The 14,430-nt window shown below is 40.1% G+C and overlaps 2 protein-coding genes across 2 annotated transcripts in view; both read left to right on the forward strand.

Annotated features, from left to right (window-relative positions):
* The first annotated feature begins 4,915 nt into the window (after positions 1-4,915).
* LOC115164574 (transmembrane protein 230) lies at positions 4,916-7,053 on the forward strand. The gene is made up of 3 exons (XM_029717208.1): positions 4,916-5,340; positions 5,625-5,747; positions 5,883-7,053. The coding sequence occupies exons 1-3, from the start codon at positions 5,245-5,247 to the stop codon at positions 6,021-6,023; spliced, it is 360 nt and encodes a 119-aa protein (XP_029573068.1). The 5' UTR covers positions 4,916-5,244; the 3' UTR covers positions 6,024-7,053.
* Positions 7,054-7,707: 654 nt separating this feature from the next.
* The window catches only part of LOC115164572 (protein turtle homolog A), a 52,790-nt gene continuing 46,067 nt past the window's right edge, over positions 7,708-14,430 (forward strand). Inside the window, exon 1 of the mRNA XM_029717201.1 lies at positions 7,708-8,369. The gene's annotated coding sequence lies outside the window, so the exon portion shown is untranslated. The remainder of the gene's footprint in view (positions 8,370-14,430) is intronic.

Genomic DNA, 14,430 nt, shown 5'->3' on the forward strand with positions numbered 1-14,430 from the left:
GTTCTGAGAACATTTTACTACGGTTTCCTGAAAGTTGTCCTGTGAGGTTTTATTAACATTCTGAGATGGGAAATTACAGGTTATTTTAAGGTAATTAAATAATGTTCTGAGAACATATTTCAATAAGACTTAATAACACTGTTAGCTTAGGTTAACTGTTTAAAACTCCAAGCACAGAGAGGACACATGGTAGGCTTTAATTATGCAAACATTTATTTTTTATTTTGGTACGTCGTCAGTGAGATTTAAACCATGATCTTCTGTTGTCTATCCATGGAATTAGTCCACTGCGCCACCAGGATGGACCTAGCATGATTTTTTTTTTACTCATACAAAGCTGTTCATTTTAGTCTATTCAAACAGACCCCATTTCAAAGGAAACAAGCACTCATTAAGATCAGGTGTGGCCAATTAGTGGGTGCAGCCAACACACCTGAACACACTTAACAAGATAGAGGATAGACAGAGTTTTGGTGACACAGAACAGAATGTATATGTTTTTAATTAAAATTCGTACAACATTATTTAAACACTACTAATGATTTATTGTGTTTTTTATGGAAGGTTTTCTTAATGTTCTAAGAACATGAGGAAACCTTCAGAAAATGTTATGCTGAAATACTGAAATTCCCACAGAAGAACATTGTTTCTTAACGTTCTGAGAACAATTTGAGAACATTTTTTAAAATAGAACCATGAGGAAACCCATAGGAAACGTTATGCTGAAATACTGAAATTCCCACCTCACAATGTTATGTGCTAGCTGGGTATCCTGCACCATTCCCAGAACGTTGTGGGAAGGTTGTGTGCAAAATAACCATAGGACAACCACGCTCTCACCAAGCTTTAAAAAACATATGATTCTCAGAACATTATTTACTAGCTGGGAATAAAGCAATTTTCAGGGAAGGAAGACAATTACCCTCTGTCAACTGCAACTACATTAATTATTAATCAGAGGGTAAAAGGTGTGCAGTACTGCTTTATGTGCCATCCAGGTCATTGCTGTGCGTGACCAGAGAGATGACAATCCATTGCAGGGAGAATCAGTCAGACAACCATAGTCACAACCAGATGAACCTTCATACACAATGTCATCACATCTTTTGTACAAGTTACCTGGTGTGCTTCTGTTTCTAATCTCCCTGAACACACCACACTGTAGAGGGTAAAAATAACATTGATGTCATTCTGCTACCTGATAAGAATCATCAGATAACCTGAATAGACTGTCTGCCTCTGCCCTTCTCTGCTTTCTCTTCTCAGACCGTGTATCCACTTTATTGACCTGTGCAGAGTCATCAGGCACAGCTCTTATTGCACGGACACTGGATGGATAATCAAATGGTTTGTAGTCTGTTAAACACTCTCTGAGACAGAGCCATGGTAAACACGAGCAACATCTTCTAAGAAGTGGATGGCCTTTAATTGTTTTTTTGACCCAATATCACCATTAATTGAAAAAGTAAACTTTTTGTATCACAATTCATGAATGTTCTAAAGGGCTATTGATCTAGGGCGATATGTCATTTTATAGACCACAGTGTTCTGGACAAGATTGACCCTGCAGAGTTTTGTTTATTCTGAGGCAATTTGATGAAAACAGACATACAGCATGGGAATGGATGGTGCAAATGTAATGCACCTCAGTAAGTACGTACACTGAGTGGACAAAACATTAGGAACACCGGCTCTTTCCATGAAATAGACTGACCAGGTGAAAGCTATGATCCCTTATTGATGTCACCTGTTAAAACCACTTCAATCAGTGTAGGTGAAGAGGAAGAGACAGGTTAAAGGATTTTTAAGCCTTGAGACATGAATTGTGTGTGTGCCATTCAGAGGGTGAACGGGGTATGGTAGTAGGTTTCCAGGCGCAATGGTTTGAGTGTGTCAAGAACTGCAATGCTGCTGGGTTATTCAGGCTCAACAGTTTCCTGTGTGTATCAAGAATGGTCCACCACCCAAAGGACATCCATCCAACTTGACACAACTGTGAAAAGAATTGGAGTCAACATGGACCAGCATCCCTGTGGAACGCTTACCACACATTGTAGAGTCCATGCCCCGGCGAATTGAGGCTGTTCTGAAGGCAAAAGAGGGTGCAACTCAATATTAGGAAGGTATTCCTAATGTTTGGTACACTCAATGTATGTCTATTAGGACACAGAGATGGAAACAAAGCAGTGAAACACTGTGAAGTATATAAAACAAAAAAGACCTTTTACATCAGCAGATGTCACAAAGTGCTTATACAGAAACCCAGCCTAAAACCCCAAACAGCAAGCAATGTAGATGTAGAAGCACGGCGGCTAGGACAAACTCCCTAGAAAGGCAGGAACCTAAGAAGAAACCTAGAGAGGAACCAGGCTCTGAGGGGTGACCAGTCCTCTTCTGGCTGTGCCGGTGGAGATAAGAATACATGGCAATCAAGGCTAGATTGTTCTTGAAGATGTTCAAATGTTCATAGATGACCAACAGGGACAAATAATAATCACAGTGGTTATAGAGGGTGCAACAGGTCAGCACCTCAGGAGTAAATGTCAGTTTGCCCTCCATAGCCGAGAATTCAGAGGTCGAGACAGCAGGAGAGAGAGAGAGAGAGAGAGAGAGAGAGAGAGAGAGAGAGAGAGAGAGAGAGAGAGAGAGAGAGAGAGAGAGAGAGAGAGAGAGAGAGAGAGAGAGAGAGAGAGAGAGAGAGAGAGAGAGTCTAAACAGCAGGTCCGGGATAAGGTAGCAGGTCCGGTGAACAGGTCAGGGTTCCATAGCCGCAGGCAGAACAGCAGAAACTGGATCAGGACCAAGTGGACTTGGGACGGAGACAGCCAGGAGTCGTCAGACTAGGTAGTCCTGATGGAATGGTCCTGAAGGCTATATTTATGCACAGAAATCTATATTTGAGTACAAGCCTCAAGGCAAAGGATGATATATGAGATAACCATATCAGATAATAATTTCAGATAACAATGATTGCCAATTCAACGTGACGTGCTGTCATCCCTGTGGCTCAGTTGGTAGAGCATGGTGTTTGCAATGGTGTTTGCAACGCCAGGGTTGTGGGTTCGATTCCCATGGGGGGCCAGTATGGGGGGAAAAAATAAAATAAAAAATGTATGAAATGAATTGAAATGTATGCACTCACTACTGTAAGTCGCTCTGGATAAGAGCGTCTGCTAAATGATGAAAATGAATGTCTAACATGGATTTTATACCATTTCATGTTTAGTTACAAAGACTTTTGTGCAACTGTGTAGGGGTGGGAGGTGATCCCTGGATAGTTTTGATTGTTATTTCAACAGACCTTCTTAGTCGTATTCACACAAACAACAGGAAGTGACAGATGCAGTAGCTGGAGGTCTGGAAGCATATCAAGAGTCATGTTAGGTGAACTGTTGCAAAAGCCCTCCCAGTTACCATCTGTTGGTTTGGTTTCTTTTCATATGCTCACAAAAGACACGAGTCAAGACTACGCACTATGCTGTGAACATGCACAGTATAATCATGTACGATCTGACAACTACCTCAAGGTGTAGCCAGGGTATAAGTAGCATAGCTCTAGAAAACCCTTCTCTCTGTATGGTTTTCAGAAGTTAGCTTCGCCCATGGCTGGCTCTGCGTGAACTACAATTCAGACACTGTGTTTTAACATTTAGAAATGTCAATAATCATCACTTGCAAAATGGTTTTTGAAACATATGGCCTTTATCTTTCATATCAGAGAGAAATACATTTTCAAATAAACAAGATACACTTACTGTAGCAGATTTTCACTGAACCATACATGGTGTGTGCCTCCAGTTGACGAACTACACTTACTCCACAGTTACGCTTACACACAGGTGTCCGGACCACACTTCTGTCTTCTGTCTGTTGTCTGTAAACAAGCACTGTAACATGGAGATATGGCGATGTGGGAACACTAACCCTAACCCTATAAAAGGTGTGTGTAGTAATTTAACCTTATCTTTTTCTTTTTATTTCTCGCTGATATGAAAAATACACTGAGTGTACCAAGAATTAGGAACACCTTCCTAGCATTGAGTTGCACCCCCTTTTGCTGTGACCATTCTTGATACACAGGAAACTGTTTATCACATCTGTATTGCTTGCTCTCTGGGGTTTTAGCCTCAGTTGTCAGTTTGACAACTGCAGTTGTAAAAAGGGCTCAATAAATACATAATTGATTGATTGAACGGAAAAACCAAGCAGTGTTGCAGTTCTTGACACAAACCAGGCCACCTGACACTTACTACCATACTTTCTTCAAAGACACTTAAATATTTTGTCTTACCCTCTGAATGGCACACATACACAATAAATTGTCTCAAGGCTTAAAATCCCCTATTTAATTAACCTATCTCCTCCCCTTCCTATTCTACACTGATTGAAGTGGCTTTAACAAGTGACATTAATACCAGATCATAGCTTTCACCTGGATTCACCTGTTCAGTCTGTCATAAGGTGTTCCTTATGTTTTGTACACTCAGTGTACGTTCCTTATGTTTCAAAAAGCATTCTGCAAGCGATGATTGTTTTGAGCAGGTGTCGGGGCTCTTAGCAAAAGTCCCCGGGAAGAAGATACCTTCATCAATAGGCAGCTTCTATGAATGGGCTAAAGTAAACAATGCATGGGAAGAGGATGCAGAAAAGCTACACAAAAATCACTACAAAATCACAAAATACGGAATATAAGAGCGCTAACTATCTAACATCAGTGTCACTATTACAATATGTGGACTTACACGTGATAGATCTATTGATTTTATTAAAAGACAGATACTTTCATGAGCGTCTCCTAGCCTACATGTTTTGTGGTCCACTTGAGCTGTACCAAGTTGTTTTTCAGATGTGATACGGCATTGCCCCTTAGTGGTAGCCTAGCCCACTTCCATTCCAGTTCAGGGACGGTTCAGAGCATTGCGCAGGCGTTGTACAGACTAAACAAGGAAGAGGGCATGAGTGCGGACGTTTTTATTGCAACAAAATGTTATGTTTATGTTCTAACTCCTGATCTGAAAAGGCGGTATCCCTCTTTCTATTTTCATTTGGTTGCAACATAGGCTAATTATAGTGAGTCGAGAGGAGCTGACATACTGATTAACACGTTCGTTGCAAGTTGACAACAGTGTATCTGAATAGGCAAGTGTCATCATTGTAGCATTTCTCAATATGAAATGATACAATGTACCGACTGCCAATGTAACAGAACAATGCAACAGTTTTAGCAAGTCATTTAAAGTAAAGATGAACGCTCGCAGCAGTTTAAGACAAGGAATACTTAACACTAAGGTCAGGTACTCCAAATTAGCCAATGATGATGACGGCTACATTGACCTGCAGGTAAGGGCTTTAGTGTGCTAGAATGGGCCTGGTAGGGTTGGAATAGAATCTATATAGGCTTAGTTTTATTTGAAATTAACTGCCCATGGTAATTATGGGATTATGTAGCCTATAGGCATAGTCCAATGTTGTTATTGCACCAAACAACCCTGTATATAGAATCATGTTTTCATATCAGTATTGAAAAAAAAGCTTTTGGGATGGTTTGGTGATACAAAAATGTACCATTCAATTTATTGAGCTTCTGTGGTATGTTGTTATGAAGTCATGTTTGTCCGCCCCAGTTCCAAAAGAGCCCACCAAAGGTCCCATACAAAGCCATTGCACTGGCCACTGTCCTCTTCTTGATTGGCTCTCTTTTGATCACCATTGGAGCCCTCCTATTGGCAGGATACTTTGAAGTCACAGTGAGTATGAACTTTGAGTCCAGCTGTACATTCTTGTCATGTTTTACAACAGCACAACAAATAGATTTCACATAATTAGCTTTGACACATTCCAATGTGTTTCTTAGGTATATTTTTTTTGTTCATTAATTTCAGCATGCTGACCGGACTGTGCCTGTTCTCATCATTGGAATCCTGGTTTTCCTTCCTGGATTCTATCACCTGCGGATAGCTTACTATGCATCGAAGGGCTACCGTGGTTACTCCTATGATGATATCCCAGACTTTGATGACTGAGCCGCTCCTAACTGAGGCAACTCCTTTGTTATTTTCATATAACACTGTTGAATACAGTAAACAGACTAGGATCAAGGGTAGTCCTAAAGCAGATGTCCTTTTGATGTTTATGTTCATCATGTAATGTCTGATCACTTTTAGTTTTTTGACTGGATTATCACCATACTTCATTATGAATGACTACTATATTTAGATAGGTTTGTGTTATTGTTTCTAACAAAGAACATGCACATTTGTATTTATTTCATGACATTTTTTGCTTTTTTGCTACATATGCATACATTTTACATATACATTTTACATACATGGCACTTTTATATACAGCAATCACATAACAATAATACATAACCGAACATGAGCTATTTAATCCCACCTCTCAGCCACTCTCATCCCACCTATCACTGTAGACCACCCTTGATTTTTAGTTGACTGATCAATTGGAAATGGGATTCTAGGATGCATTTTTTTACCCACATGATTTGCAGTTTGAGGTATAGAGCAAATTTGGTTTATTTATTCCCACAGTTTTGGCCTCGTGTAGGTATACCCACACATATCTATAAAAGGGAAGGACATAATTTCTGATAAAATACATAGCTGTGCTGTAAGGGAGGCATGAGTTTAATTGTATTGTCCAACTGAAAGACCTGATCAGTGTAACCATAAATAAATGTACTCTCACTCTGGTTGGTACTCCAACAGGACCATGAGTTTGAGATATTATGGCTGAACTTGAAAGTTGACTCTTTGTTTTTCTGTTGAAATTTCACTTATGCTTTCCTGGAGGGTTCCTGGTCGGAGTATTTTATGTGATTAATGCCAATCCTTTGATCTCCATATGTTGTGCTGCTAGGCCTGTGAGAGTCAAGAAGGAAAAATAGTCACGCAACAATATAGTGTTTGGTGCAGTTTTCCACTGGCTGAGTTTGAAAGGCATTGTCACTTGCAATGAAGTCCGTACTGCATCCATATATTGAATTTAAAGGCATTTATGGTTGAGCACCAGCTCCAATAAAGACTGTATCATGAACTACTCTCCACTTTTGTGTCAACTCACACCCCCCTGTGGTGTGCCAAAGTTTACTTTGTGGGTAAAAAAAAAAAATTATATATATATATATTCTACAGACAACCATTGATGTTGTCTGAACAAAAAGTGTAATATCTGTGAGTGTGAGAGCTGTTATTATTGGATATTTTCTGGGTCAATGGTGCTACTGGTAGTGTAGCAAGTCTTCAGAAGTTTTTCCTAAATCAACTGAGTAGGGGGTTGCTACTTGGGCAGGTCTAGGATCAGTTTACCACAACCACTCCAGACCCCAAACAAAGCAAAGCTCACAGACATTACATGTAGTTCTTTGAGGGACAACACTGTTGCATTTGTTCAAAGGAAAACTATCCCACTCCCATATTGATTGGCAAATTTATGGTGAAGGAATTTTATTGTAACTTTTGTGACAAAGTAGCCTATTTTCTCCCAGTAATAACGGCTTTATTAATAATTGAATATACATGGAAAGACACATGGAGGAGAACAAAAGCTTAATGCAAGGACTTTTGGATAACATTTTGATCATTTAAAAAAATGTATAACTGGTGGATATGCAACATTACATTGCCTTTGTCTACGGACGTGTTCCGTTGCATAACATTTGTCTTTTGTCAGGGACCCCGACACGTCCTCTATGAGTTGGACTTTCCCACGAAAAGGCGCTTTTGTCTGGAGCGCTCAAACTGAGTGCATGTGGTAGGGAGGAGAAGAAAGATACTACGAAGCGACGAAACCGCGAGAAACGTAGTAGATGAATAGACGACTGTATTCTGTCTACACACTCCGTCATTGCAGTGGGGAATTTTTGAGCAACGTATAATTTAAATGCGCTTTATGGATTCGGATAGTATTTTTCTACTGCTCCTTTTTACAACACTTTGGGCAACTTTGGACAAAGCAACACGAAGAAGAGCAATATAAAATAATGCTCGGAAACTTTTAAAGGATTCTAAACCAATCTAGGTACTTCTTAGGTTTTTCTCTATCTTTATATGGGATTTAAAACCTGAGAATTGAATGAGATAGTGCTACAGCTAAATCTACTAGGAGCTTTTCCTACAAGTTCCCTGGTTGTGTTTAACAACTATCATGTGGCGCGCGTGAGACAGTCTGCCACGCTTTTATAAACTATGCGACCACCTGCCTTTGTCGAACACCTGCATTTTTAAGGCATCCTTTTAAAACTTTAGAGTAACTAACGAAAGCCCAAATACGTCAACCTGCATGCTGAAAAAAGCAAAGGACCTGATGGACTGATTTTATTCTGGTCAAGTCAGAGAAGTGCCTCAAGCAAGGTAAAGGTACTTTTAAATCGGGCGCAACCTACATGTAACAGCCTCTGTGAGTTTCACACTGGGTCCACTTTTAATGCAAATGTAAATAGGGGCCATTCACTTACAATATACTATTATATTAAATGTTTTTATTTCACAAACACACAATTCCTCATTCTAGTTTTAGTCTAGACAAAAAGGATGCCGTTGTAGGCTATACTTTTGTCTCGAATATTCAACCGACCATGGAAACAGTCTGACAAGCAGAATATCTCCTGTAGTGCATTGTGTTGACGTCTGTTCTTATTGATTATTTAGCTCGTGACATGTTTCTTTATCCACTGGAAATTACAGATGGATGATTTCTTAAGCGTGCGTTAGCATTTACTGTAAGTGAACGTTTAGAACCAGGCAGATTATTCATAGCCTTCAATAAATTAAGATTAATTAATGCATTACGTTAATGCATACAGAGAACAATGGCCAATCAATCACAGCAGAATGGTAATTTCTTATAGAGGTTGGGTCCCTTTCCTATCAGTCCACGTAACTGCACATCAGACAATAGAGGCACCTGTTTTTGCCTGATATGGAGACTATGACATAGACACCCATGTAAACAAACCATCTAGTTACTTAATTGAGCTCTAAAGTAACCATTTCAGAAATGTTTTTTTGTTATTTGATTTCATTCTTATTCTTTACTTATTTATTGGATGCAAATATAAGCCTGACTGCTACACATTATCTTTTTCTTTATGTTTGAAAACTGATAAATCAGAACAGCATCTGCTACTATTGCAACTGGGGGTCCCATCCCCCAACGTGGATGAAGGCAAAAAAAACAACAAAATATGATGTATAATTTCTTACTTCATACTCTGAATGAGTCACCAGTTCAGTCCACACATGGTTATTGAGACTGGTTTCATTCTGAAAGACCATGCATTGTGTCTTTCATTTCTTCTGCTTGACATGGGTATGAGTTTGATACTGGAGATCCTCACTTGGAGCACTGTTGGCACTGTGGTGCTTCATCATGACACAAGGGCATCATTGATGCTAAAAGGTTTAGTTCTCTAACATGGCACTTATTTCATGATTTAGTAAAAGTTTCCATTATAACAGAGTGATGGGGGATTGTTATTGCCAATTTTGTAGATTTAAATATTCAGGGTTTTGACCTTTGTGACCGAAGTCCAACTGTAACGCTCAGTTCATCCATGGGCCTTAGTGATTTACCAGACTCTGTGGTTCAATGTTCTGCATACTTGTTTAGAGAAGGTCTAACTTTCTACACTGTTTTAAAAATGTTGGGTAATGACTTATTTAGCATTGAGGTGTACTAAAGCATATATAATTGACGTTTTTGTTTCTTGCATGGATTTGATACTAAACCGCTTATAGTTTTTTTGGGAAAACCTAAAGGAGATTAAAGAGAGGGAGCAAAGAAAGAAATGTTCTGCTGAATATGGCGTCAATAGCACCATAGTATAGACATATCTATTTCAATCTGCAGTGTTGTTGGCAACTCTGAATATGTTCCTCAGTCTTAGACGGTAAGAGTTGACCTGGTTAGGTACAAATGAACCTCCAGAATCAAATGGGTTCTTTAGCCCTAGCAGACTGACAGTCTTTGATCCAGCTGACAGATGCACTATACCAAACCGCTCCCCTTCCATCCATCACCTGTGAGAGAGCCATCATACATAAAATCCATAATCTATCAATACTGTTGTGTCTACTCCTCAGTAAAGTGTTGTAACCATGTCAGCAAATACTGTACCCTAACCCTCTAGAACATTCTGTTTACTGGAATGCTTGCCATTTTGATCGCATTATAAATAACATGGACGGTTTATCCCATTCAAATGTGTCATGCACTTGCAGTAGAGCTAAGGGAGCAGACAACGAACAGGGCCAAGCCGGATCACATACCAGCAGGTAGGCTGCAGCACAGTTTGAAGAGCCCTACATTAAGAGGTGAAAAGGTGGAAATGTATAGGGAAATAATCCCCCCCAGGCCAGGCCAGTAGTGAGCCCACTGAAAGCAGACCTGAAAAAAGAAGGTGAAGTTCAGATCAAAAGGATTTCCATTGAGATCACAGCTTTGCAGCTAGAATCACACCCAGACAATATTGTGCATTTGTACCTCAAACTCATGAAAAATCTACCTGACACTATGCATCTGTTTTACTCTACTTCCACTCATCTGGCAATACATAACCCTAACCCTAAGGAAATCCTATCGGCATAGCAGCCAAGGCCCATCAGTGATGGTGGTGACAGAGATGGAACTGATAAGCAGCTATATTACTTTCTTAGTAATCCTGGGTAATCCTGCTTGGGCCATGGCCTCAGAACAGGCCAGCTGGGTTTGAGGGGGTAACTTGACAAACTGAGGACCATATCTCAGGTGCAAAGAAAGAACACACCTACTAGTAAATCATAAACAAAGGAAACAATTCATCCACTCCGCATCCCACGAGACTAATTCTTAAAAGCAAAAGGTTTAGGCCAACAATCTAAACTTTACTGACCCAACGAGGGAGTACTGAGACCAAACTCTTATTTGAAGATGTAATGGAAAAAGAGACATCGGAGGAAGCATTTCCTACTTCTTAAAAGGTCTGAAGGTTCCACCATTTCCACTCTGATATCAAGTTCACGTTGAAGTTGTTAAACACAACCAGGGAAGTTGTAGGAAAAGCTCCTAGTAGATTTAGCTGTAGTACTAACTCATTGTGTGGAGTGTGTAGACTTTTATTTTGCGCTTCTTCGTGTTGCTGTGTCCAAAGTTACCCAAAGTGCTGTAAAAAGGAACAGTAGAAAAATACTCTCCAAATCCATAAAGCGCATTTAAGTTATACGTTGCTCAAAATACCCCAAAATGATGTGTACCCCTCAGTTCCCCACTGCAATGATGGAGTGTGTAGACAGAGTATAGTCATCTATTCATCTACTACGTTCCTCACGGTTTCGTCCCTTTGTCGTATCTTTCTCCTCCCTACCACATGCACTCAGTTTGAGCGCTCCAGGCAAAAGTGCCTTTTCGTGGGAACGTCTAACTTATAGAGGACGTGTCGGGGTCCCTGACAAAAGACAAATGTTGTGCAACAGAACACGTCCGCTGTTCAAGTTGAAGTTTTATTGTCACATGCACAAGTACAGTGAAATGCTTAATTTAGAATGTGCTATTTTGCCTCTCCAGAAGTGTGTTTCTTATCAAGTCTATAAAACCCTCAGTGGAGATGTGGATCAGCCTGGCATCAGTTGAGACCCATTAGGTCTATATGTTGTGTACCGACATCCTCCTTTAATTTGACCAGCCCTTTAGAGTGGTTTATCCCACCCTATGACCTCTCGTGGCCAGGCAAATCCTAATTCAGGCCAAACCATGGGGACATAAAGCTGCTTACAGACACTGAACTGAGGTGAACAGAAAGTGTCTCAAGGCATAGATAGCTGACTGCTGCACCTGAGCTAGAATACTTCACACAAATAACCACGTCGGCTTTGTTAGAAGGTGAGAGACAAAATCAAGGTGCTACCCCAATGTCTTGGTTGAGCCAAAGAAAGCTAAAATAACACTAAAGAACGGGCTAGCAGGGCCAAATAAGAAACGCACCAAGTGTTTGTACAAGCATATCCAGGACAGTGTGCTGCTGACAGATGCCCTTTAACTTTGAATTCTAATTTGATTACACTATTAAGGTTGGGAGCGGCAGTACTGGATTAGACTAGGTGTTCACAAGGGTGCAGTCTTAGGTAATTTGTCTCATTGAAGACCAGTAAGAGATGCAAATAGTCTTAACAAGGTTAAAAATCCTTACACTGTCATTACAAAGTAAAATGTAAGTGTGTATTAGTCTACTGCATTGATTGCCAGACTTATGGGAGCAAAAGCCCAGACTATATTGGTGTCTATGGTTGTGTATCAATTGTGTATCAGCTTACTCAGTTTGGCAGAAAGGCCCAGATCACCCTCAATGGCTTCTTACACATTATTATGTCATTTCTGTCTTCCCCTCAGATACCCCCAGGTTCCCCTCTCCTCAGTTCCCCAGATCCCTGGTTCATCTGCTCCCTGTATTGGCAGAGCTGCATTTGTCTGCTGTTCAGGACTGTGTAAAATGGGCTTAGCTACCACTCATTCCCAACCCTCTAAACTAAAGCCAGTTTTTAGTGATAGGACCTTAAGTTACTATTGGGCAATATGGACATAATTCAAAAGTAGACATCTAATCTGATAATTCATAATCATTTACTAGGTGTATTTGTATGAAACCAGCTACTCAAAAAACTAAAAGAAAAACTCTTGTTGAGCAGGTCCCATAATTGCAATGATGTCTGAATATATGCTTTCAGAAAGAACACCGAATCCTCTGTTAGTTACAAATAGAGAGATAATCATTGTAAATGCACCCAATTTTCTTTTCCATTGTGAGAGGAAAGGCACTTTGACAGTATGGAAGATGGTGTACTGTGCATCAGCAGATGACTAGCACTGTCATTTTACATACATACTATCAGTGACCTACAGTATGTAGCCCCTCATTACTACATACAATGTATGCAGCGTCTTGAGCTAAACTTGTATGCCTCATTTGTTTGCATTTAAAGGACTTTGTGCCTTGTTCTGTTGCCATGGGAAACAGGTTGTACCTGAAGCCACAGAATAGTGGTGGGGGCTGTCCTATGTCTCTCCTGTCTACACTTGTAGACTTTGACCCCTACAAGCTCTCTCTGCAGGGTCTGTAGTCTGGACACTCCCCTGTCAACGGCTCTCTCACAAGACATGTCAAATGTTGTCAATAAGCAACATTAAATTCAGTAGGCCTAAAAAGTCGGTATTATGAAACAACAACTTGTTTTAAATAGGCTATGTCTAAATACAGTTACAGGCACAATAATTGCTCCCTGTGGGTGTATAATACAGACAAGGCATCTTAGACTATGGAGGGTTTTACACACATCCACACTTTTCACAGGAGCTGGATAAAGCTCCAATATATGTCCACTCACAGTTATACTGCTCTCAAATGTAATGTTTTATAAACATCATGGGACTGTCTCACAGATCATATTTGCACTTTTCCGGAAATAGCAGACTAAATTGCATTGCATTTGAGCCATGTACTGTACATTCTCACCGTAAACCCATGGACAGTACATTTTTATAATAAGTATTTTTTTTTAATCAAGTTAAACGAAAAATAATCAATCAAACAATATTGCTAAATATGATCGGGTCAGAAACATGATATCATGAATTGCTTCTCTCATTCTATGGCACTGTGTGCAGACTGCACACGTACTGTAGGCCTAAATGTCTTTTTGCATAACATGTGCACATCTATACAAAACACTAGGCTCCTGTCAATTGTAGTGCTGTGACGATACCAATATCGTAATATTCTTTCCATGGCAAAAATGTAAACATGAAGTAGACCCACACTCTTTGGTCCTTTAAAAACCTGCTATGTATAGATGGGTTCGCTGACAATGTCACAAAAACGATGCGCGTGCTTCAAGAGGCAGAAGGCCGTGTGTTGTGATTCTGGACGGTCAGATAGCTAGCAACGATGACTACCATGTGGGAAATCGTAAGTGGCTCATTTCAGCAAGTTTGATCTCGTTCTTGAAACCATGTCTTGTGTTGAGGTGTTTTGACTAACGTCATGTCTTTGCTAATATGGCTCAAATTCGCTGTAACGGTGTAACAATGTATTTTAGAGACAACAAGTGCTCATTGTGCAAATTGATTTATGTTATCAATAAACATCGTACACTAAATATAGTTTACATGTTGTCAACAATCTAAGCCTGTCTGTTTTGCACCATTGTTGTACACACGTCGGTTTTGTTGCTAATCAACCAACCCGTCTATTGCCTGGAAAATAAATAAATGTGACTCTGGATGACAACATAATGATGTTTGTTTCCAACAAGACAGGCTGTTTTTCTAAAGAAGTTAAATCTGCCCCCCAAGTGGCGCACCTGTGTTGCAGCCGGCCGCGACCGATAGACCCATGAAGCGGCGCACAATTGGCCGAGCATCGTCCGGGTTAGGGGAGGGTTT

The sequence above is a fragment of the Salmo trutta genome, chromosome 27 (genome assembly GCF_901001165.1).
Source record: "Salmo trutta chromosome 27, fSalTru1.1, whole genome shotgun sequence".
Lineage (NCBI taxonomy): Eukaryota > Metazoa > Chordata > Actinopteri > Salmoniformes > Salmonidae > Salmo > Salmo trutta.

Excerpts from the sequence above, each read along its gene's own strand:
- LOC115164574 (XM_029717208.1), top strand. The coding sequence starts at position 5,245 with ATGAACGCTCGCAGCAGTTTAAGACAAGGAATACTTAACACTAAGGTC. Across the intron at positions 5,341-5,624 it reads ACGGCTACATTGACCTGCAG|TTCCAAAAGAGCCCACCAAA; the intron begins GTAAGGGCTTTA and ends TGTCCGCCCCAG. Across the intron at positions 5,748-5,882 it reads CAGGATACTTTGAAGTCACA|CATGCTGACCGGACTGTGCC; the intron begins GTGAGTATGAAC and ends CATTAATTTCAG.